The following is a 26,088-nucleotide window of genomic DNA, read 5'->3' as shown; positions in this document are numbered from 1 at the left end:
ATGTCAACACAACGTAAAGAAATAATGCATCATCGAAGGAAACCAGAATGATATGATTCAAATATTTATAAGAGACGTCCAATGGCCCATGGACAGCTAGTAAGCTTCTAAACAACCACTCGATTAATATATCGATCAAATATCGCTAGGTTAAGATTGTGGTATCACACAGGAATAAGAGAAGAAATGTATATGAGAGATACTTACTCCTCCTGCATCCTCAGCTGTCTGTCTTTTCTTACTCATCTCTTGATCAAATTGTGGAAGTTTTTGCATGAATTCCTCGGCTGATGCACTATCCTGAAAACATCTCATCCAAAATTCAATTGTTAATGGTGAGCTTTTGCACTTGGTAATGTACATTAGAAAATGATTTTACCTTCAACGGTTCTGGCACAAGGGCTTTCAACCGGGATGTCAGAGAGTTCCAGCTTAAGACCAGATTCCCTAGCAAGCATTATCACCTGCATTTGATGGTTTTACTTAGGTGGCAAATCGCACACAAAACAAATAAGCAAAAATCAAGAAAGCTGAGATTGGAGTTTGGGCATGGGGGCCCAAATAAGATGGCGTTGATCTTTTATCAACAATGCAAACTATAGGGTCTCGTTCAAAATTTGAGGACGTAAACTGATTAAACAGACGAAACATCATCACATTATAAGCCTACATAACTAAGCAGACAAAAAATAGGACATAGCACCTTTCTACAAACATCTGTTCCAGATAGGTCATCCCATGGATCCGGCTCAGTATAACCTGCCTACTTTGCTTCAGCCACCACCTCACTAAAAGTGCGTCCTCCAGTGAAATTGTTGAAGATATAACTCAGAGTACCACTGCAACATCAAATGATAGAAGCAAGACTTGTGTTGAAAGTCATATGAGGTGTGCATTTGCAGACATCAAGATTTTACGTGTAAACAAAGGTGTTACTCCATTAAAAAAAAAGAGGAACTACTCTTGTAATATTTTCAATTTGCACAGAGAGAAGATACAAATCAAGAGTTCTCCACAAACCTGAAGATGCCTTCAATACACAATATTTTTGTCTCCAGTTTCGAGGAGACCTTGTAATGTATTAATAATTGGCAGACCAGCTCCAACAGTAGCGTCATAGATAGAAGTAATGTGTATATGATTGCCGTTGAAGAAGTCGTAATTTTAAATACTGCATGAAGAAAAGCAATGTCATAACCGATTAAACCCAAAAAAAACACACACACGCATGTACACAAGATATGAACACTTTTATTGCATAATCAGAATGCATTATTATTTTAGGAAAACTAATGAAACCCTATTTTAGGAAAACTAATGAAAAGGGTTTGAAAACTTTAAATGTTAACCAAAAACCATGTACTAACTTTATTTAATGGTTAGAACAAAGCCCAATAATAAACCAGTCCAATTAAAATGGCCCAAATATTAAATTTCCGATTTTGTCCCTGACAGCAAAGCCTATGTCCGTCTAATATCTCCCTTCATTTATGGAGGATCTCTCTCCTACTGTCCGTCTCCCCCATTTCTTCTTGCCATTCTAAACCTTTCATTTTTCTTTCTAATTTCGCATCGCAGCTCCATCTCTGTCTTTGCCAGTATGCAAAACCCACATATCCGGCCCCAAACTTAATTTTGTGCCGTCTTCATCTCTGTCAAAATCACAGAGGATCACCGATTCTCTCTCCCAAAATTTCCCAGTAAAGATGAGCAAGGGACCTGGACTTTTAACCATCGGCAAAAAAGCAAGGTTAAGCAATCATTTTCACACTCTCTCTCTCTCTCTCTTCGTCTCTGCGATATTTCTACTGTTTTTTCGTCTCTCGATTGCGCGTAATTAGTATCTAAAACCCTGCATTTTGGCTTTTGTTGCAGATCTTCTGACGAATGACTACAGCTCCGATTGAAAATTCACTGTCTCGATTGTGTCAGTTTGGAGTTGTTACTATGTATCATCTCTTTTCTTTGTTTCATATTATTATAGACTTCGATATTTATATGCATGCATCTAATATTGACATGGATCTAAGCACAAATCTCAGAAAACAGAGGTATAAATCTTTATCTTTGACTTTTTTATTCAAATTGTTGTGCTTATTGAGCTACAAAACAACCAATGTCTGATATATTTGTATGTATAGTTTGTGAATTGGGCATGAACATTTATTTGGGTAAGCTTGAATTCTGCATATAAACTGTTTGTTTAGGTTAATTTGTTGTCTGGAGCTGAAACTTTCCTTGCTGCTATTTATCTATTTCTATTGACCTTTCGCATTAGCGAAAATGATAAATGACAATATTCATTTAATTACCTTGCCACGATTTAGCTGTACCTCTAAAGACCTATCTACCTAATGGAGATATTGATTTGATTGCTTTGGGTGTTGTGAATGTTGAGGAGGCGCTGGCCAATGACATTTGCACTGTCCTTGAAAGGGAATATCAAAATATGGCTACTGAGTTTATGGTGAAAGATGTCTAGTTGATTCGGACTAAGGTTTTTAGCTTTTACCTCTTAACTTTATTAGATTGATGATAGGTATAAGTTACAACTTAGTGTTGACGCTGCCATCTATGTCTAGTAAAGTTTTTGTGTTGAATTGATGTTGTGTAACTTGCATTTCCCTTTAGTTAAATTATTACGTGCTTGTCTATGTCATTAGTCATTATTTTGATTCTAGTTAACAAACTTTTGATTTTCCTCTGTAAGACTATTTGTTTTTGTTGTGGCAGGTCAAGCTTGTAAAGTGCCTTGTACAAAATATTGGGGTCGATATTTACTTCACTCAGTTTGGAGGGCTATGTACACTATGCTTTCATGTGCAGGTAGTCATTTACACAGAGCTGAATTGAAAATGAAGTTCAATTTCTCACAAATGAATTAAATGATTTACCAGATTTCATTCGTATAATCAGATTCTTTTTGGGAAGCTCTGAGTTGTCTAATGAAACTGGTATTTCAAGTCTTCTATTAAAAGTATATGTTGACTTATGCCTTATAACCGATAACCTTGAATGCTATGCAATTAGTCGTACTCTGTTGGGTGGTGACTCCACCTGCTTCTGTTCTTTTCATATAGTTTTACTTTAATCTTATGATATGTTTTTGGTGATCTGAGTGGTTTGTGATTTTTTGGATGTATGTCCCTCGTTATTTAGCTTCCCTAAACATATCCATGATGAGCTCTCATAATAGCACCTTGCTTTAATTAGTATGCTACTGCGTTTGAAAAGATGTTCTTGGTGCCCATCATGGTTTGATTTCGACATATACTTTGGAGACTTTGGTTCTGTATATTTTCCATCTCTTCCATTCATCGTTGTATGGTCCTCCAGCGGTGAGTGATTTAACGCTTTAGCACTAGGAAACTAAACCGAATCGAATTTTTTATTTTTTTTTATTTTTCTGTTTGGTTGATGAGAAAATGATGAAAAAGTTGGTGCTGAAATCTATGTGAATTCGTGTACCTTGATTGGCACTTTGATGGAATTTGATCTGACAATGCATGTTGCAGTGGAGGAGAAGCACATGCTCGAATAGGAAGGGGGTATGACCATGATGGATATACCAATTAACAGGCTTATAAGATGCCGAGGGTATCTGCCAATGGGAAAAAGCAAATCTAATGCATCCCATGCGGCATGATGAACAACTCTCGTGGGGTACGTTGGACCTCCAGGAGAAATGAAGCTATACAGACAAGCCTTTAACCTTGTGTTTGTGGCCATTCTCAGCTCCTTGGGGTTCTTAAGTTTAGTAGGATATACAACATATGATTATGTAACAAGTAGATATGTTTTCTACAAACAAGTTTCTTCCTTTCAGGGGTGTTGAATTAAGTGTACAAATTAAGCTTGAGCACCCGAATTGGTACTACTTTCTTGTTCGAGCGCATGTCAACCATGCAAAAATGACCTATTACCGATTGATACATCATGCATGGTCATTGCCAATAAAGTTAGATGGCGAGTTCAAAATATGTGGAAAGTTTTCTTGAAATTACATCAAATGATTTTTGAGCCTATGAGCAACTAAACTATACAAGCCCTAGTTTAGTTTAGATCAAATGATTTCTTAAACCAAACACTAGTATTATCACTATTTTGTAAACTAGTACTGTGACTATTTCGTAAACTAAACACTGATTATTTCTTAAACCAAAAACTAATTATTTCGTAAACTAAACACTGACTATTTCTTAAACCAAACACTAACTATTTCGTAAACTAAATAGACTATTTCTTAAATTGAACATTGACTACTTCTTAAACCAAACACTATTTCTTACACTAAACATTGACTACTTCTTAAACTGAACAATATTTCTTAAACTAAACATTAACTATTTCTTAAACGAAACACTAATACTATCACTACTTCTTAAACTGAACATTGATTATTTCATAAATTGAACACTAACTATTTCTTAAACTGAACGCTAGTACTATTACTATTTTGTAAACTAAACACTGACTATTTCTTAAACTAAAAACCTTGTAAACTAAATACTAATTATTTCTTAAGCCTAACACTAGTACTATCACTATTTTGTAAACTAAATAGACTATTTATTAAACCAAGTAATAGTACTATCACTATTTTGTAAACTAAGCACTGACTATTTCTAAAACCAAACACTAGTATTATCACTATTTTGTAAACTAGTACTGTGACTATTTCGTAAACTAAATACTAACTATTTCTTAAACTAAAAACTAACTATTTCGTAAACTAAACACTGATTATTTCTTAAACCAAAAACTAACTATTTCCTACCTGATTTGGATGCCTTTTAACATTACATGTTGAGTCGTTTATCAAGTTTCAAGTTACTAAATAGCTAGTCCACTTTTAGAATGTTTTTCTTCGAGTATTTATGTGAACGTACATGGACATGTTTTTGTGGGTGAGAGTGGCTAATTGCCTTTTCTTTTCCTAGACTATTTATTCTCTTGTAGTCCTAGTTTTTCATGCATTTGGTGTTAGGAGAGACAGGTATAGCATGGCTCACTGACCTTTTTAATAGAATTTTGAAAACGAAGAAGATGCCAAATGAGTGGCGAAAGAGCACTTTGGTGCCTATCTACAAGAATAAGGACGACGTACAAAATTGCATGAACTATAGGGGTATTAAGCTAATGAGTCATACAATGAAGCTCTGGGAGAGAGTCATTGAGCATAGATTAAGGTAAGAGACACGAGTTTCGAACAACCAATTCGGGTTCATGCCAGAGCGCTCAACCATGGAGGCAATCTATCTCTTACGAAGATTGATGGAAAGATATAGAGATGGGAAAAAGGATTTACACATAGTCTTTATAGATTTGGAAAAAGCGTATGATAGGGTCCCAAGAGACATTCTTTGGAGGATTTTAGAGAAGAAAGGAGTACGAGTAGCATATATCCAAGCTATAAAGGATATGTATGAAGGAGCAAAGACTGTCGTAAGAACTCATGAAGGACAAACCGAAAGCTTCCCCATAACTGTAGGATTACATCAAGGCTCATCCTTAAGTTCTTACCTCTTTGCGTTGGTAATGGATGAGTTAACAGGACATATTCAAGATGATATTCCTTGGTGTATGCTTTTCGCAGACGATATAGTGTTGATAGATGAACTTAACCTTTGGAGAGAAGTGTTGAAATCTAAAGGTCTTTGCCTAAGCCGATCAAAGACAGAATATATGGAGTGCAAGTTCAGTGCAAATAGAGGCCAAAATGAGTTAGGGGTGAGGATCGGAGATCAGGAAATACCAAAGAGCGATTGCTTTCGCTACCTAGGATCTATCTTGCAAAAGAACGGAGAATTAGATGGAGATCTCAACCATAGAATACAAGCTAGATGGATGAAGTGGAAGAGTGCATCCGGCGTGTTGTGTGACCACCGTATGCCACTGAAGCTCAAGGAAAAATTTTATTGGACGGCAATAAGGCCGACGATGCTGTATGACACAGAATGTTGGGCGGTGAAGCATCAACACATACATAAAATAGGTGTAGCGGAGATGAGGATGCTTCATTGGATGTGTGGGCACACGAGAAATGATAAGATTAGGAATGAGGATATCCGAGGTAAAGTAGGAGTAGCCGAAATTGAAGGAAAGCTGAGAGAAAATCGGTTACGGTGGTTTGGACATGTGTAAACAAGGCCTACTGATGCTCCGGTTAGAAGATGCGACTACGGGACAGAGGTTCAAGGCCGAAGGGGTAGAGGAAGACCTAGGAAAACTTTGGAAGAGACTCTAAGAAAAGACTTAGAGTACTTGGATCTAATGGAGGACATGACACAGGACCGAGCACAATGGCGTTCTAGGATTCATATAGCCGACCCCACTTAGTGGGAAAAGGCTTTGTTGTTGTTGGTGTTAGGATATATAATTAATAACAATTGCAGACCGAGAGAGAGAGAGAGAGAGAGAGAGAGAGAGAAATGGTTAACCAATGATATAGGATGGAGGATGGATGGGAGGGTGATTGTTCTTGTTTGCAGGGAGTCTCAGTGAATTGCGTCGCAATTTTAAGTTTAGTTGGAAGGAAGAAATTGGATCTTGGGTTATAATAGTTTCTTACTTGTCACGTCACAGATCTTGTTTACAGAAAATCCAATTTTCTAGATTTTCATGAATTGATTTTTGTGTGATATGAGCTGGATTTTCATGCTGTATTTTCGCTATCTCAGCATGTGCTCTCTCCATAATCTATCTCTTCAGCATGCAATTTGACCAAACTAACCAACACTATTTCTGAAAGAAAAGAAAACACACGGCAAAGTATTTCTCCGTTTGATATCTGTTCCATTTTAAGAGATCATGAGCAGACTGCAATGAAGAAGCACCAAGATCTTGGAAACCTTGCTTCACAGCTTGCACTGTGTATGGTATGAACTTCAAAATAGAACCTTTGTCTGCAACTGCCCTAACTACCCCCTGTACAATTTCCAGCTTAGCTGTATTGCCCAAGTACCTCTGATCACTCCCTTTTGTCATTGCTTCAAGAGATTCCATGCCTCGATATTTTTTACTTGGCGACCATTCTAATACAAAACATGAAATCACTTGTATCCAACTGTTTACTTAATAGAGGTTTAAGCATGTAGAAAGCTAATCAACAATGACAAAGAAATAACAAACAACATGTTGAAAATCCAATGCAATTTATATATACAACTTTTGCTTTTAGTTTAGAAATAAAGGAAGATGCACATCATTGGGTCGTAGATTAGATTCAGGGGATTGTTTCTCTAGCCAAATCACAGCAAATCGAGTGAGGTGGGAAGACTGCGACGGCGAGCGAGGTGGGCGAGGTGTTTCGAGCGAGGTGGGATTTAATTAAGCAACTGTAATATTTGCTTTTTCTGTTCTTTTGGTCACTTGAAATGTTGTATAGTTTTTTTACCAGAATTGGCTGACGGAATGGTTCCGTTAGGGGTAAGAATTGGAAAAAAAATTATTCCGTTTTGGGCTTTTAATTCAGCCCATGTGTTTTCAATGTTTACGAGATCTAATATAGATTAGTTGTGTCCTTATAATTAAATATGAAGTCCTTTTGGTTAAATAATAATATATGATGATTTTTGGTTAAATTAAACTTAGCTCAAACCCTTTTCATTAAAGCTCCCTTATTTTTCAAAATTTTTCTTAAATTATTATCCATTCTAAAGTTGGTGGGCAATTGGACTGTTCATGGCTATAGTAAAAAAAATGCCCCTCGATTTAACCTTATTTGCAAGAAAGCCATCTGTTTTGGGGCGGGTTTTTATCACAAATGGTCCTTGACATTGATCAAACACATCATTTTGGTCCTTGACATTGAAAATCAATAGAAATGGTCCATGAGATTGATCAAACACATCACAAATGGTCCTTGCGTTAAAAACTCTTAGGGCAATTTTCAAAGCTTCGTAACTCAATCGTTTCTTAACCAAATTCGACCCATAATATATCAAAATGAATATAAGAAAGTGTAGAACAAGATTATACCTATGGTTGCCGGAGATGGCCGGAAAATAGCTTCAAATGTGACTGGTCCACTGAAAAACTGGAAAACTCGCTAGAAACTGGGTAAACTTTAAACGTTCATAACTTCTTCAATAATCAATGAAATCGATTGATTCAAAAACAAAAATCATATTTCTCGACGAGACGAAGAAAATAGTATCTTTATTGATGGCTAACTTGCCGTAGTTTGGCCCGAAAACGGCTCAAAATTGGCTAACTTGAAAATGGTTATCCAATTTCGAGCCATTTTTTTACCAAACCACGGTGAATTAGCAGTCAATAAAGGCACCATTCTCTTTGTCTTGTCGAGAAGTATGATTTTCATTTTTGAATCACTCAATTTCGTTGAGTATTGAAGAAGTTATGAACGTTTAAAGTTTACCCAGTTTATGGCGAGTTTTCCAGTTTTTCCGCGGACCAGTCACATTTGAGGCTATTTTCTGGCATCTCCGACAACCATTGGGCTTCAAAATGGTATAATCTTGTTCTATACTTTCCTATCTTCATTTTGATATATTATGGGTCAAATTTAGTTAAGAAACGATTGAGTTACGAAGCTTTGAAAATTGCCCAAAGAGTTTTTAACGGAATGACCATTTGTAATGTGTTTGATCAATCTCATGGACCATTTTTATTGATTTTCAATGTTAGGGACCAAAATGATGTGTTTGATCAATGTCAGGGACCAATTGTGATAAAAATCCGTTTTGGGGATGTTTTGGAGGGTAATTCTCAAAAGTTCAGAGGGTGATTTTGTCCATATGGTTTGGCACGGAGCCACTCGATTTCATGCTATTTACAACAATACCACCCAAACGGGATTGGGAGGGTAATTCTCAAAAGTTCAGATGGTAATTTTGTCTGTTTGGTTTAGATACACGGGTGAGCTCCCTACTCATCTCTCACTCTTCCTCTTTCTCTCCTACGCGAGCCCTCTCTCATATCTCTTTCTTCCTGTATCTGCACTCCTCAAACTCTAGCAGCCACAACTCCATCTCTTCCGTTTCTCTCATCCTAGAACGGAAGAAATATGGAAAATCAGGGCTCTTCCATTTGCTTCCACAGATTTCTCGAGCTCCGGATCGCTAGCCTCCGTACGAAGGTTCGTTTCTCTCTCTCACTTTTTTTTTTTTCAATTCGTGATCGAATTTTCTTTCCAAGAATGTTAGATATGTTGCCTTCGGGAAGAATACCCTGCATTTTTCTGCCTTTTTCTTTTTAGTTATTTTTTTCCTTTTTTTTTTTTTTTTGTTTTCTGATGAGAATGCATGTTTTGGATTTACTGATCTTCGATTCCGCCTCCCCTCTCCTCTACCTGACCCTCCTTTTCTCCCTCCTCTTCTTCCTCTCCTACTTCTTCTCTCTCACTCCCGATTCCTTCTTCCTCAAGACCTCACTTTCCATTTACCCAAAAGTTCCTTCGATTCTCCATCGCCACGCGGTTGCTCCCGGCAGTTACCCAAAATTTCGGTTTTTGAGCCCTGATAAGATCAGGATTTCGGTCTGGAATCTTACGGTTAACTCATTCGTAGTGGGAGGTATGTGGGTTTTCCCCTGTGTTTTTTTGTTGGTATTTTTGGTTATTTTCCTGTATATTGCTTTCCCGTATATCAAATTTTCCTGTTTTTTAGTACGTTAGGTCCAGTTTTGGGGGATTCATCTCTCTCTTTATTCCCTGATTTGTTTCATTTTGGGATTCACCTTCTGTTCAGTCTATTTGTTCTTTGTTTTAAGGTCAGTTGCTTTTTTTGTTTTTTTTGGGTTTTCAGTTCGTTAATTTGTTTAGTTGTTGTTAATTTTACAGTAATTGTTTCCCCTAATCTGGATTGTTAAGTTTTCGAAGGTTTTTTTTTTTCAAAAATCCACATGAACTAAGCTTCAGTGCTAAAAGGAAACCTGGGTTTTATTTTTTGCTGGAGTTTATAATGTATTTAGATTGGGAACACAATCTTTGTTGAATTCTAAGTTTTTATCCACTTTTGGTTTTTTCCCCTTCAATGGTTTCAATTAATTGTTGTTTTAGTATAACTATTGCTCTCTAAGCTGCGAAATTAGGTGTAAGAAAATCTTTTGTATACTTATATGGAACTGTTGATTTCCGTAGCAACTAAGGATATGTATAATTGTATTCTGGCCTTTTGAATCTGTTGGCTTTTCTGTTTTGATCAAAATTGTTGATTTCTTTTGTGGAATTGGGTTTTAGCCTCGAATCGGAGACATGGGTGCTTGAGAACGTTTAATTTTTACATGCATTGTAAAGTGTTTGTAATTGTAAACATGTTTGAATCTTATACTTTCTATTTTTTTTCCTTTTTTTGTTTGTATTTTTTAGGTAGCAAAATGATGTAAACTCGCGATTTACGGTGGCTTTGAAAGGGTGACTTGCTCTTATAAAGTTCTGGAAGACAAACTGCTTTGGAGCCAGCAGCACTCACTAGCCAGAACAGTGGCCTTTCTCTCCCTTATCGGAAAATAAGTGCTTTCAGGGTGAGCCGCAATGCTCTTAATTTGGAGGAATGGGTTTGTGTTACTGTGCAGATCTGCCCAACTTCCCATTTAGTTTCTTGGAATTGTTTTTTTTTTCCAATTATATATTTTAGTGCTTTTATGTTTGTCCGTGCTAGGAATTTGGAAAGCTCTAGAAACAATATAGTTCTTGGGCTAATGTGAAGATTTTGTGTTGAATACTTTGATCCCGTTTTACTATTTGCACTTAGAAAAACAGAGGATTGTGGTTAATTATTGTGCTGTGAAGCTTCTATTCTTTCTTTTTATGCCCAAGATTGACCTCTGCTGTTGAAAAGTACTTCCAACTCTCTCTTTCTCCAAAAAATATGATCCAGTGTGAAGTTTCGTTGTTTCTCTCTCCAGAAACTTACATTTCATATTGCACCCATCAACTGTAATCCTTCCTTGATTCTGATGGTTTTGTTCATTTATTTTGTTTCAGAAGTAAATGCCTAAAATTTTGATCTTTGTGTTTATTTTGATCTGTGTGTTTCAAAAATAAATGCCTGATGTTTTGATCTTTGTGTTTCTCTCTCTAGATTAAGCTTAATCATTCTTATTCTTAGAAATGTAGAAGTGGTTGAGTTCTAATCTTTGCTTTCTTTTTTACTGAAATTATTTTCTGATTTCTGCTATTAATTGCTGCTAAAATGTGACTTTTGTTGTTACTTTTTTATCCTTCATATTTATACTGCTTTTGGATTCCATTCAAATTAAATAATGTAGTTAATCTTGATATGAATTCTCTTTGCCACAATAGGAGAAGATATTGTAGTAAATGATCAATATTGAATTGATCTTGGACCGAGAGATCTAAGGATATGGGAAAACTAACCATACCAAACAGCATAAGAAGAAAAACAAATTTCAAACAAGAGAGCGTACCTGAACAAACCATATGTTTCATATTGATGTCTGTTGAGTAGTAGAATGATGATTTAAGAACTCCCAGGAGAAACATGTAAAAGTGATCGAGCAAATTTATCAAACTCCATGAGGGACAAAAATAGTGTCATTTTAATTCTTAAAAAGAAGGTTGGCATTGGATTGGTAAGCATAATCAATTTTATAGCTGTTGTTTTTTCCTGACCCATATTTGCATTCTACATGTTATCTTTGTGACTGACTTATCAAGTCACTAAGCAGCAAGCGGATGTGCTGTTTTTTATTTTAGTCAAAGGGAACGAACTAATGGTCTAAGAGATTGCCTAAATGGATCCTAGAATAGTCAAAAATGCATAAAAGTTTAAAATAAATTGAGATTCAATATTATGAGTTGATTATTTATCAGTACCATACATAAAACAAAGGAGTTCTTCTTGATTCAAAGGTGGACCATTTCATGAAATTTTGATATTCTAAACAGTGAATTTGTGTTTTCAGGTAAACAAGAAGCTAAAGCGTAATCAAAGGATTTGTCGACCTATTGTGGAAGGTGAGATGCCAACTTTGTTTCCCAATACTTATCTTTTATGGAAATTGTAATATTTTATATTTTGAAATTCTAAACTGATTGTCCTTCACATGTTTTATGGAAATAGTTACACATCTATGCACAAATACTCACAATCAGTACATCCAAATCTTGGTTATTTAAATTCTTAAGACAATAGATTTTGGGCTCTCTGTGTTCTTTAGGTGAGGTATAATATCACGTTTATGGATTAGATTTGTATCTGCAACCCATATGGAGCAAATTAGGTGCAAAGATTATTGACCCTAAATTTTCATAAACTTGTGAAATAAGATATATGCTTTCGATTCATTCTTGAGCTGATATTTAATTGATTTTTGGTAGAATTCTCTATTTCTTCCCATGTCATTAGTTTACTTTGATGGGTGCAGGGTTTTTGATTTTATACTTCTAGATTGAAATGGTACAATTCTGCTTGATGATCGTGGAAGCCAGCGATTCTGCTTCTATGAAAACTGCACCGACGTCGTTCCAGATCACTACTCCAAACCTTCCGCAACCTCCGAAGCAGGTGTATGATTTTTTTTTATATATATATATTTCATTTCCCCCTTTTTTAATTTTTTTAATTACAAGAAAAGTTTGAATTTGAGGTTCGGATTCAAAGATTACTGCTGCTTATAGTTTTAATTTGGTATTTCATTGTTTAGATTACGATTGTCATCAGTTTTCTTAGACGGAGGTAATGTTCAATTGATGGAATGTTTTTAAAAAATATTGCTTTTAGAAGGTTATAATGTTATATATAAGTATACTTTATACTGTAATGAAATTTTATATGAATAATATTTCAGTCAGAGAGATACACGAAGACAGGTTGAGCAATAAAAGCTCAACCACAAGTGATCAAGTAGTGTATTTTGTGTTTCCCTTCCTCCATTGAGAAGTTTGTGAAATCGCAGGGGTTGGAACGCCACTATTGGTTTTGGTATGCTCTGTGTCTCAGTGTATTAAATGCATGTTGCTTTTGTTTCTCAGGAAACAGAGCATTTTTTGCAACTGTATATTTTGCAATCAGCTCGATTGAATGTATATAAAAGTCGAACTGCTCATCTTACCGACAGCTTTCATTCATCTATCCCTTTTGTTCGTTCATGATTATGACAGATCAAATGTCTTATTCATGTGGTTAAGGCTGGTGCATTTAAGTCCCGTAGCAACGTGCGGACATTTTTGCTAGTCTATTCTAAAGTTCGAAGGGAATTGGCCTGTTCATGGCTACAGTAAAACAAACGCCCCTCGATTTCATCTTATTTGCAAAAAAACCCATCTGATATGGGCTGGGTTGGGAGGGTAATTCTCAAAAGGTCAGAGGGTGATTTTGTCCATATGGTTTAGCATGGAGCCACTCGATTTCATGCTATTTACCACATTACCAGCCATATGGGGCTGGGTTGGGAGGGTAATTCTTAAAAGTTCACAGGGTAATTTTGTTCGTTTGGTTTAGCACGGATTGCTGGATTACACGTGTGCGCTCTCCTCTCATCTCTCACACTTCCTCTTCCTCTCCTACGCGAGCGCTCTCTCATCTCTCACTCTTCCTGTTTATGTCCTTCTCAAACCCTAGTAGCCACTACACCATCTCTGAAATAGCATCAGCTCCTGCTTCCTAAAACCAAAACCACACAAACTGGCCTCCATTTCTGTAACTCGAGAGCTTCGGTGAGATGAAGGAGAGGAGCAGGGAGATGGGTTTGAGTCTGCCAACGGCGGAAGAGATCTTCAGGGATTACAGTGCTCCGAGAACCGATGTCGTCCACTCTTTAACTAACGGTACTCCGATCTCTCTCTCTCTTCTCCGTTTCTCTCTTAATTTCCTTTTTGGTTTGTTTGAATTTCTTTTTTGTGATTTTGGATTTACAAATGGATCTTGTGTTCAAATTTCCTTTTTGTGATTTTGGGGATTTTGTTTGTGTTCGCCATTATGCAGCTCAGACCATCACGATTCACCATTATCACCCCATCCCTGCCGTCGCGGCCACATCACCGCCGTCGAAAACACTACCATACCATCATCTTGCAACAAATTAGGTAATTTCTAAATTAGGGTTTTTTCATTATGTGAATTTCTACCTCGATATGTTCATAAGGTCGAAGGAGGTCTTCCTTTATGGATTCAGTTCATCCTCTATGTTATTTATTTGAGTCACTAACAAATGGGTTTATGTTGTCTGTGAACAGGGAGAGAAAATATAACCATACTTGTGTGGTTGCTCTTCAAATTGGTGCATTATCAACAAATGGATCACGTCAGGTTGTGTTTTCAGTTTATAACCATAAATATTATCCATGTAATTTTAGCTTTGTTGTCAGATGGAAATTGATGTTTAATAGCTGTAGTAAAAGAAATATTGCTTTTGGTCATGTTGGGTGACCTCTCCCCGAGATAATTAGAAAACTCTTTTGAACATGGCTCTTTTAATTTTTGTGTGTGAAGTTCCAATTTTCTTCTCATTTTCATGTGATGAATCATATTAATGTAGAGAATCATATGCAAGACAAATCCCAAACCTTTCTTTCCATCGTCCAGATCGTGTCAAAGGCTGGGCATCAAGCTGCTTTGCCCCTCTCCATCTGATGTTGCCCCCTTGGCAGTTCTATCACTACTGTGAAAGGGCTGGAGCTTTTTGGTGAGCAATCTGCTACTTTACATCCTTTGTCTTTCTATTTGGAGATTCTTATTTTTTTCCTACCATAATTAACACGGTTTCTTTGATTACAATTTAGGCGTCAAACTTAGTGATGCTTCATATAAATTGGGGATAAAATTTGCTACCGGAGCCTCTGTTGTTAATGTATGATGGATATTATATTGTTTTGTCAGTATGCAATGATAAGAAATTTCCTTAACTAATCTTCACTGGAATTTTCTCCGTCATCCTATATATTGCAGCATTAATACATTTGATAAGAAATTTTCAGTTTCTGGTCACTTAAGATGCTAGGAAAATGGACACAATAAATTATCCATGGTCTTTATCATGCTAGCTGAGAATTGGAAAGTGCCTGAAGTTATGAGTTATTAAACTCTTCCTTTTTGTTTGAAATGCAAGTGGTGTTGGACAAATGGGATAAAAGAAATGGTTGTTGCCCTGTGTTTTACTTTGTTGGTTGGCAAGAAGCATGTTCATTGATTCAATTTATTCTTTTACTTTCCATGACAAAGCAATCCTTTGCAGTCCTTTGGTATCAAGGTGTTTTTTTTTTTGAATCTGGTGCGCTATGTGCAATTACATGTGTGAGAGCCTTTTTAAATTAGATGCACTACGCGCTTCTTACGGATTTTATAATGTCAGATTCTCATTCGGTTGCTGGTTTAAATTTGGGCTTTCATTTGGTAGAGCATCATTCTCTCCAAAAGGTAACATTGTTTCTAATGCCTAATCAAATTTTGATTTCATAGGTCATTACAATTTATGTAGTTTTGTAAAGAGAAATTGTTTACAAGCGCAAACAACTGCCAGATTTTATTTTGAAGTCCGAATATGCCTATAGAACCATATAATTATGGGAGCAAACCAGTGCGCCGATCAAAGACTTTAAGGCTGCTCTCATTGATAGCAATTGGGACATTGGTCAGAACCCCTTTCTTCCCATTTTTGTTTATGCTAATTTGAATCAGTTATGTGTTTATATAAATATTTTTTTAATCCTTATCAAAGTTGGTTTCTTTAATGAAATGCAAAGGCTGCTCGGAAGGAATTGAGGAGGAATTTTGGCGTCGAAAAAGTCATCTCGGATGGCTGCTGGCTCTGGCTCAAAATGAGAACAAGGCTGCTATTATTGAACTTAACTGTGAGACTGACTTTGTTGCTCGATATCTTTCAATACTTGGTAAGTGTGACTGATATGATTCCTCCATATTTTTTTAGTTCTATTTGATTAGTTGCTATTATAAGTATATGGTTGCGTACTTAATTTCAGTCGTCCTTTTTCCCCTTATTTCTTCTTCCTCTGCTTCGCTTTTGCTGCTGCTTCTTCTTCTTCCCCCTTTTGGTTCCCCCTCTCTTGCTTTATTGTTTCTGATATTTTCTCTCTTGCTCTCTTCAAAATCGCACAACAGTCTTTGGAGTTGGAGGCTTTTGCTCTGTTGGGTTTTTTTCGAATAACTCAAATGGCCTAAAGGTATTCCCTTTTCATATTCTTCTCTCCCAATTTCTTTAGGGTTAATTTCAATTTTCTTATGCTATTTGCAGTGGTGCTTTTTAGGGTTTAACTATTTGATTTCACAGATTCATTACAGACACAGTAAATAGGTACATTTTAAATTCATATTTCATAACTTGGTTGCTTGATTCTACTGCCACTGTTCATTGGCTTCTCCTACGAGATAGCAGGGGTATGCAGAGATCATTATAGATGGGGTTTTTATTTTTATTTTAATATCTTTTACATAATACTCTTAAATTTCAACATCTTATTTATAACAATGTTGCCAAAATGCATTCTGATTATCAGGTATATCACTATGGAAGAACTAGAGCAAGTCCTCCACGAATATGACTTACATGGTGAATTTTAATATTTCCAGGTACACCCATATCTATATCCTAAACAAATGTTATTATGTATCAATTTGTTAGAGTCAACAAATGTTAAAGTCAATTTATATTATTTATTTTTTGCTTTCCAGGTACAACCATATCTCACTCTCTCTGGTACTCTCTCTCTCTCCTCTCTCTAAAATCTCTGTTGGGTTTCTACCAATATGTCAATTTGTATAATTTATTTTCTCTCATGTAGAGCCATTTTATGGTACAATGTGTTTATCGGTTCTCATGTCTAAATTTTTCTTTCTACTTTCAATTAAGTTTTGCATTACTTTAGTCTAAAGTAGGAGGGGAAATCGCACTATTCATATGAACAGTGTTTTGCAAGACATTTCAGTTTATTTACAAGACTGCCACTCGGATACTTTTAACCACCTTTCTCTTTATTAACAAAAAAGCCACTCAGCCTTAAGACCCGATTTTCACCCGTGCTTCAGCCAAAACAGGTGCTCTCTCCAATTTTCATCTCTTCCATACTCAAACCCTAGCCGCTCCACCTCTCTCTCTCATCTCCCTTCGTTAGCTCCACCTACAACTCAAAACCTCGACAAAACACAATTCCCCTTCTGCAAAAGCTCGAGAGTTTTCTCTCTCTGAGAATTAAAAAGTGTTAGAAACAGGTGATTTTCTGACTTTCGTCTCCCCTTTTCTCTTTCATTCTTGGGCACAAATTAAGCGTTTATGCTAATAGTACTTATGGTTCCCTAAATTGCAAGTGCTTCCATTGGAATCGACTCACCAAGAGCCCTTCTCTCTGCCTAATCCCATTCCTCAATGGCATGTAGGTATGAAAAATACTACTGCAAAAGCTTTCGTATTTTTTGGATTTTCTTTTCCTTTTTGAAAATTATGGTCTGGGTTTTTATTTATTTTTTAGCTGATTTGATTAGTATTTAGATTATTTATGGATTTTGGATTAATGGGTTTGCCGATTGTGCTGAATGCAAGCAGTTGTGGCTATGAAAGTTTGCTTTATTTGGTTATAGCATATATATTCGAAGCAACAAGAAGAATTGGATACGTGGCTTCGAAGAATTGGATCCGTTCTTGGCTCTCTTTTTCTTTAATGTAGCATCTGTTTACCTGTTAATGTAAATTTGGGTTATGTTGGATTTTTCAATTTGATTCTTCAATATATTTTTATGGTGAAAAACATTGTTAAATTGGAGAATTAAATTTTTATAAAATAGGACTTGCTATGCCATAATACATTTATGTAAATGTAATTGAAGAGGAATGTATGCATTAGTATACCATTATATGCCATTAGGATGACGTGAAATGGCATTAGATACTATTTAGCTAGATTGTTCTGGGTTCAAGCTTATCCAGTGACTGACTATCACCTTCTTATTACTAATCTCCTTGGAGATTTTATCAAAATAGATAATTTTTCCAAGAAGGCTGACAAAATTATTATGTGTCACCTATCGACAGCCTTATAAATACTAAAATACTGCTTAAATATTCATCACATTAAGTTTCATGGTTATTCAAGAATATCATATTTAGATCACTAGAATTCTTTATATAGGATTGACTGGGCTCCTATTTTAAATGACAGGTCAATCCCCAATTTTATGCATTTAAGTGGATCACCCTCCTCTTAACACAGGAGTTCAATTTTGCTGACAGCCTTCACACTTGGGATACACTTTCAAGTGATCTGAGGGTCCTTAGGTAGTATTCTACTAAAGAATTGGATACACTTGGGATACAATTTCATGGTTTTTTACTATTTCAGAAGTAATTGATAGAGTTGGATGTGATTCTACTAAAGAATTCTACTAAAGTTGGATGTGATTCTGCAGATATCCATTTTGTTTTGATTGGGCACCTTCTACCAGACTATATAGGACATAAAAAAAATGATTTGATTCCGCTATTATGCATCTCTTAGATGGACATAAAGAACATCAATTGTTTGTCTCTTACCTTTTTTGGTTTAGCTTTAAGTTATGATTTCTGATACCATAATGAGTTTTTTCTAATGATGCATACGAAGACCTTTGACTCTGTTGGTTCTATGTTTGAAGCCGGAAAAACTCATATGTTGCTTTTGCTTTTTGATTAGTAGTTGTTGATTAGAATTGGCTAATTCTTTTACTAAGGATTTGTTTTTACTCACTTTGTTGGTTCTTCATATAAGTATATAGAAATTGCATCATGAAACTAATTAGAATTAGTCAGCTTATGGGTTTGTTAACATGTTTAAGTAATGGTACTTAAACGCAAAAGATGCTGGAGTATTTGTATTGTTAATAATTTATATCAAACACGGCATTTCATAAGAGTCGAACCTGAGAGCTTTGTGGAAATGAATAAAACTAGATCGTACCATTTTATGTATGTTTGATTTCATTGCCTATAATTAGTGATAATTACATTTTATGCACATTGTAGCTTTCATGCAGTCCCCTGCTCAAACATGTGTCAAGACGAATGACAATGGACTGCAGATATCAAACAACGTGACTCACAGAGGTAAGCAGGAGATTTAGGATGGTCAGTTTGTGGATACACCCAATTTAATTTTAGTAATTGTTTGTGAATGAATTCAATTAGAACTCACATTTTTGTTTTCTGTTTTGTAGCTGCCTTGATCATTAGTTGGTGATATTTGGGAGATTGGGTCATCTGGTTGTTTGATTTAAGTGGGATTGAGGTTATCTTTGCCACTTTTTGTGATCTGGGTCTGGGTTATGGTCAAGTTATTGCTATTTGTTCTGGGTATTTGCTGAAATTTGTGTTCAATTAGTCTGAGTTTTGTATTTGGTTTGTGTTCGTTCAAATAACCTTCTGTGCTTGGAATGTGATTTACCTGTGACCCTTTATTTTGATTCCTAATTCGTTATGATTCAACACTATGTTGATGTTAATGATGAATTTTGGTTTGCAGATGACCCTGAAGTACCTAATGTCCGACACCATGTAACTTTTTGAAAGAACATGTTTTTAAGGAGGTAATAATTTTTTGTGCTATCGGGATTTTGGGCTATTGGGGGGCTAAGGACTAGGGACGTTGGATAGCATCTTAATTTATATGGGATTTGGTTATCTTCCTTCTGTGTTTCATTTTCAGTTTAACAGCAAGAGAAAGAAAGTATGATAATGAGAGTAAACTATGCCCTTTACAAATATTAGTTTCGGTTCTCATGTCCAAGTTTTTCTTTCTACTTTCAATTAAGTTTTGTTTGTATGTTATGTTTTCAAGGAACTTGCACATATTTCAATTACATTGTACTTGAATGTCCTGAACTCAAGTCAATCAGGATTTTTTTTTTTTTGGTTGAAGCCATTGAATTTCATTGTACTTGAATGATATGGATGTGGGGAATACATTTACATAAGGATTAATTTTAACCATTGAATTTTATTTCATTTTTCCTTGGAGCAGTAACAAGATCATCAAATTCTTATATTCGTTATCTATGAGTAAATCCAGATGCATAACAATATTGTTACACTTCTACCTTTATTGGGTTTTTATACAGTTTGTGTGTTTACTTGGTCTTGCCTTGGAGTTTGATGCACTTTGTGTGATGGATTGTGATATGTTTGAAAATATCTCTAGTGATGATTTTGAGTATAATGTGTTTTCCTAATACTGTTTTTCTCCCTCTTTGTAGTCTAGTTGTGCAGAAGACATCTCCATTAACCGGTAACAGATGAAATCGTTTGCTATCAAGGTTTCCGTGCAGAAGAGCGAAAATGCTGCAAGTGGAGGATAGATAACAGCTCAAGACACATGGTATGAGGGTGCAGGTAAACTATAGATATGCATCTGGAAAAAGTAAAAAGTAAAGGAGGGTGGCCGTAGCTTCTCCTTCTCGTCACAATAGAAAATACTTTTGAACTGCATTAAGCTGTTAATAAATTAAGCTTAAGCTGTATTTTATTTATCAAGAATGGGTAAACTGTTTTAAATAGAAAAATTAAGTGCTTTGTCAATTTTACAAAGTTTTCTGGTAAATTAGATATATAGTTTAATTTGAAAAGTTGTGTTGACCTTTACTTTTGGTGCGTCCCCTTATTCCAATCTCTATATATCTGCTCAACTCTTGGGTTAATTATTTGCCAGTAGGAATGTTTAATTGCTTGATCAATGATGTTGATTCAATTTGAAGAAGAAATAGGACTTTTGTTCAATAGGGATTCAAACTCACATATAAGATGTCCCAATTCTTCATTGATTCTTAGGTGCTACGTCTTTTTAGTTGTTTTGTGTGGAAACTATTCATGCCTGTTGCGACTAATACATTCAAGTCCTGCAGCAACGCGCATGCATATTTTCTAGTTCTTTCTATTTTAAGAAAAACTCAAATTTGCCTATTTAAGAAAAATTTAGAAAAATAATAATGCATTTTGAGAATGCAATAATAGTTTGCCTATTGAAAGTGAAAGAAAATTTAAGTTTTTCTTTCTATTTTTAATGTGATGAAATTTGAGTTTTTGTTGAGTATTTGCATAATTGGTCCAATAGTTTGCCTATTTTCTCTGTTGCTTATGTTCGATATTATCTTGTGGAGAGAATTACAAAGAAACCATAATTGTAATAAAGCTTGATAATGACGATATTCTTGTTATTTCTGGTTCTAAGAGGACAATATCTGAGGATTTCAATACTTATATAGGTAAGGGTTTTCTTTAACACTTTTTAATTTAATTTAACATTTCTTATTAGTTTTTAACGCTTTTTCTTTTTTAATTTAACATTTTTTACTATTTATATTATGGCTTTCTCAAATCTGTCAACTAGTAATATTTATATCTTTTCAGTATTTGATGTTGTTAACAAGGTGAACTATTTGAAAAGGAAGGTCTTGGTTACAAGAGCCGGGAGTGTTTATTATTTGAAGCATGGTGTTTTTAATATGTTGAAAGCAAATTTTTCTGTAGTCAATAGCTGTCTTATGGAGGTACTTGAGCTGTGATGAAACTATAGGTTTTATAGTAATGAGATTTGTGAATGGGATTAGCCATATGTTTTTTCTTTGCTATTTAAAGAAAAGGGGTTCACTTGCGATAAAAAAGTTAGTGGAATTGTCTAGGTTTTATGCTATTGGAGTAGGTGCTATGTACCTAGAAAAGTATGTGAAGTCTAAACTGCGTAAACTTACTTGTATTGATGTCAAAAGTACCTTGAACTTGGCTGAATGTGGACTTCTACTTGCTTGCTTGAATGATCCATGCACTGGAGGCCACATAACAGGTTAGTTTTATGTGCAATATGATATTATTAAAGTAATCTGATTTTATTTTAATACAAAATAATATTTTATATCCTGTTAAATTAATTTTATCTGATTATATTCTTAATTTTTTAACAGTTAGACTCTTTTACACCTAAAGGGTTTGAACTATTTCAAAACACAGTTCTTTATGTTATAAAGAAGTATTATGGACTTTTGGCACGGAGTTATGAAATATCAATTCTTTTAAGATGCAAGTAGTTGAACCAGAAGATCCATATTTGCTTCATAATGTGGACGTGGAAAAGCTCCATTACACTATTCAATACATACTCTATTACACTTTGAAAAAGCTCCACGTCCACATTATGAAGCAAATATGGATCTTCAGGTTCAACTACTTGCATCTTAAAGATGAGAAGAATTGATCTTTCATAATTTCGTGCCAAAAGTCCATAATAATTCTTCATAAAACCAAGAATTGTGTTTTGCAATAGTTCTTCAACACCTTTAGGTGTAAAAGAGTCTAACTGTTAAAAAAAATTAAGAATATAATCAGATAAAATTAATTTAACAGGATATAAAATATTATTTTGTATTAAAATAAAATCAGATTACTTTAATAGTATCAGATTGCACATAAAACTAACCTGTTATGTGGCCCCCAGTGCATGGATCATTCAAGCAAGCAAGTAGAAGTTCACGTTCAGCCAAGTTCAAGGTACTTTTGACATCAATACAATAAGTTTACACAATTTAGACTTCACATACTTTTCTAGGTACATAGCACCTAATCCAATAGCATAAAACCTAGACAATTCCACTAACTTTTTGATCGCAAGTGAAACCCTTTTCTTTAAATATCAAAGAAAAAACATATGGCTAATCCCATTCACAAATCTCATTACTATAAAACCTATAGTTTCATCACAGTTCAAGTACCACCATAAGACAACTATTGACTACAGAAAAATTTGCCTTCAACATATTAAAAACACCACGTTTCAAATAATAAACTCCCTGCTCTTGCAACCAAGACCTTCCTTTTCAAATAGTCCACCTTGTTAACAACATCAAATACTGAAAAGATATAAATATTACTAGTTGACAGATTTGAGAAAGCCATAATATAAATAGTAAACAATGTTAAATTAAAAAAGAAAAAGCGTTAAAAAATGGTAAATTAAAAAGTGTTAAAGAAAACCCTTACATATAAGTATTGAAATCATCAGATATTGTCCTCCTAGAACCAGAAACAAGAATATCGCCATTATCAAGCTTTATTACAATTATGGTTGTTTCTTTGTAATTCTCTGCATAAAATAATATCGAACATGAGCAACAGAGAAAATAGGCAAACTATGGGACCAATTATGCAAAAACTCAAATTTCATCACATCAAAAATAGAAGTTAAAAGTCGCACAAAATTGAAGAAATCTACATTCAATCAATTTCATAAATCACTTTGTAGCTTTTCTATAAACAATTTAAAAAGAGATTACTGAGATGGTGAGGCTCCAATTGAGGTTGTAGGCGGCCTTCTGATAATTGTAAGTAGGGAGGCAAGGTTTCTGCAAACACTCAATAAAAATGCAAATTTCATAACATCAAGGAAAAGTGCACATCAAATCAATCTACGTCAACTAAAATTAAAAAAAATCTTTCTATCAATTTCATAAATAATTTTGGTGAAGAATGAAGAAGAAACTATGAATAATAATAGAGATTTTGGTGAAGAATGAAGTAGAAACTATGAATAATGATAGAGATCTTGAGAAAATTGGTGTGAGATTTCTAAGGATGGATGGTGGATTATATAGAGGATTCAGAAACGATTAGGTTATAGATAATGCCACATGGCATGCTGTCATTCGTTAAAAATCTGGTGGAAATTTATCCTCAAAGATTGTAAATAGATTGTGACACATGGCACGACGTGATTGGTTAAAAATCTGATCGGAAATCCATCTCTAATAATTGGCTTTTTGGATAATGACACTTGGCGCAACGAGAACAAATAAAAATCTTATCGAAAATCCATCGCCAATAATTGTCTGTTCCGATAATAACACATGCAACAAGAACGATTACAAATCTTATCAGAAATCCGTTACCAATAATTGTCTTTTCCAATAATGACATGTGGCGCAACAGAGGGTCGTTCTAGCTATATACGAAATTCTTGATTAATAATAAGATAAGTAAATTTTTGGGGGAACTCCATAGAATAGATTTATTGCATCGGTTACTATTCTTGAATAGTACAAAAGAGATAAAAATAATTGTGGGGATATTATGTGATTAGTTGATATTCAAAATATACAATTCAAGTAGGCAAGTCAAAAAACGATGGTTGAATCAAAATAATTCCTTTAAAAGTTCTATTTCTTTCAGAGGGTAATATGAATGTTCTATTATGTTCGATCAAAACACTAAAAGGGTTGTACGATATATCCGGTGTGGAGGTAGGCCAACATTTCTATTGGCAAATAGGAAGTTTCCAAGTCCATGCCCAAGTACTTATTACTTCTTGGGTCGTAATTGCTATTTTATTAGGGTCAGCCATTATAGCCGTTCGTAATCCACAAACCATTCCTACTGACGGTCAGAATTTCTTTGAATATGTCCTTGAATTCATTCGGGACGTGAGCAAAACTCAGATTGGAGAAGAATATGGTCCATGGGTTCCCTTTATTGGAACTATGTTTCTATTTATTTTTGTTTCGAATTGGTCAGGGGCTCTTTTACCTTGGAAAATCATACAGTTACCTCATGGGGAGTTAGCCGCACCCACAAATGATATAAATACTACGGTTGCTTTAGCTTTACTCACTTCAGTAGCATATTTCTATGCGGGCCTTACAAAAAAGGGATTAGGTTATTTCGGTAAATACATTCAACCAACTCCAATCCTTTTACCCATTAACATCTTAGAAGATTTCACAAAACCCTTATCGCTTAGTTTTCGACTTTTCGGAAATATTTTAGCTGATGAATTAGTAGTGGTTGTTCTTGTTTCTTTAGTACCTTCAGTAGTTCCTATACCTATCATGTTCCTTGGATTATTTACAAGCGGTATTCAAGCTCTTATTTTTGCAACCTTAGCTGCGGCTTATATAGGCGAATCCATGGAATGTCATCATTGACTAGTTACATAGTCTTAGCCTGACGCAATGTATGCGCGACTCAAGGTAATCCACTTAGGGAAGATAAATAAGGTATAAATAAAGGTATATACGATCTATAGTAAAAAAGATTATGATACGATATTAGGGAATTGAAAAAAAAAAAAAAAAGGAAAGAGATCTAAAAGATCTTTTTCCTAAAATTGTTGTTTGGCCCATTTATACCTCCCTCCAATGAATATTCTCTTTATAGTGTTTTGTTTATTCAATTCCAATATCCAATATAAAGTATTAGGAGATATATTAAATATTAGGAGTCATAATCCTCCCAGTAAGAATTTTTACTGTATCTGTTTACGACGGGCGATTTTTATGGTATAGAGAATAATTCTCATTTCAGTCGATTTTATTCAATTTTTTTTTTTTGGTCAATCGGTAAATTGAATAAATACTAAATTACATGAATTTAGATCAATCAAATACTGATATTTCTATGTAATGATTCGGCCTAACAAATTCTTCCATTTAAATTGATTGTACCTATCCTTGTGGGATAATAAAAATGGAAGATTAAGGATTTACAAAAAACGAGATTTATAAAAAAAAGATTGGTTAGCGGAGAAAAAAAAAGGGGGGGGGGGTCGAACTAGGTGTATGTAATCTAATCGCTATAAGACAACTCTTGTCCATGTTTCGAAGAATGGATTCTTGAATCCCATTGAATCTAAGATACAATATTTGGTTTACGGTATGGGGGAAAGGCATGTATATGTGATATTAGATATTAACTAGGTATATATGAACGAAAGATATATCTAATTTGTCCTAATTTAGATAGGGATTCCAATGGAAGTCCTTCCGTTTCGTCTGTAATTGTGAATTGAATATTGAATGAATTTAAATCACGAAAAAGAACAAAGAATGGTTCGAAAAAAAGAAATGAAATGTAAGAAAAGAACAAAAGTCGTACAGATTCACAAAAACTCCGTCGGTAGGAACTCAAAAAGAGATATCGCAGTCGTTCTGCGGATTCAATAATATTATTAATTATTATTTCAATATTGAAATATTGAAATTCGGGGTTCTAGTTAGTTTAACTGGATGATCTTAGCGACGGAATAATTAAGTCATAATTCATTGGTTGATTGTATCATTAACTATTTCTTTTTTTTTTTGGGGGGTGCGAGGAACTTAACATGAATCCACTGATTTCTGCCGCTTCCGTTATTGCTGCTGGGTT

At 34.8% G+C, this 26,088-nt stretch overlaps 2 protein-coding genes and 1 long non-coding RNA gene across 12 annotated transcripts in view; 2 read left to right on the top strand and 1 right to left on the bottom strand.

Annotated features, from left to right (window-relative positions):
* Positions 1 to 703: 703 nt before the first annotated feature.
* Positions 704 to 26,088, bottom strand: part of LOC103425227 (bifunctional aspartokinase/homoserine dehydrogenase 1, chloroplastic-like) — a 49,196-nt gene continuing 23,811 nt past the window's right edge. The window contains exon 15 of the mRNA XM_070822941.1: positions 704 to 839. Within this exon, the coding sequence (XP_070679042.1) occupies positions 764 to 839 (76 nt within the window). The 3' untranslated portion in view covers positions 704 to 763. The remainder of the gene's footprint in view (positions 840 to 26,088) is intronic.
* On the top strand, positions 12,355 to 14,831 carry LOC139195860 (uncharacterized). 2 transcript variants are annotated; one of them, XM_070821615.1, is made up of 6 exons: positions 12,355 to 12,908; positions 13,088 to 13,753; positions 13,916 to 14,011; positions 14,162 to 14,234; positions 14,464 to 14,610; positions 14,708 to 14,831. In XM_070821615.1, the coding sequence occupies exons 2-6, from the start codon at positions 13,648 to 13,650 to the stop codon at positions 14,718 to 14,720; spliced, it is 435 nt and encodes a 144-aa protein (XP_070677716.1). In that variant the 5' UTR covers positions 12,355 to 12,908; positions 13,088 to 13,647; the 3' UTR covers positions 14,721 to 14,831. The 2 variants fall into 2 exon arrangements, 1 of the variants encoding a protein (XP_070677716.1); XR_011580930.1 differs by having other exon boundaries at positions 12,537 to 12,908; positions 13,911 to 14,011.
* LOC139196618 (uncharacterized) lies at positions 16,635 to 20,544 on the top strand. 9 transcript variants are annotated; one of them, XR_011581694.1, is made up of 7 exons: positions 16,856 to 17,150; positions 17,247 to 17,315; positions 18,095 to 18,210; positions 18,945 to 19,014; positions 19,125 to 19,195; positions 19,430 to 19,493; positions 20,160 to 20,544. It is a non-coding gene; the product is annotated as an uncharacterized lncRNA (long non-coding RNA). The 9 variants fall into 9 exon arrangements; XR_011581699.1 differs by having other exon boundaries at positions 19,125 to 19,260; XR_011581698.1 differs by having other exon boundaries at positions 18,945 to 19,035.

This window comes from Malus domestica, chromosome 05, assembly GCF_042453785.1.
Source record: "Malus domestica chromosome 05, GDT2T_hap1".
Taxonomy (NCBI): Eukaryota; Viridiplantae; Streptophyta; class Magnoliopsida; order Rosales; family Rosaceae; genus Malus; species Malus domestica.
Note: the sequence above shows the minus strand (reverse complement) of the source record. Positions and strands in the feature narration are given on the sequence as shown.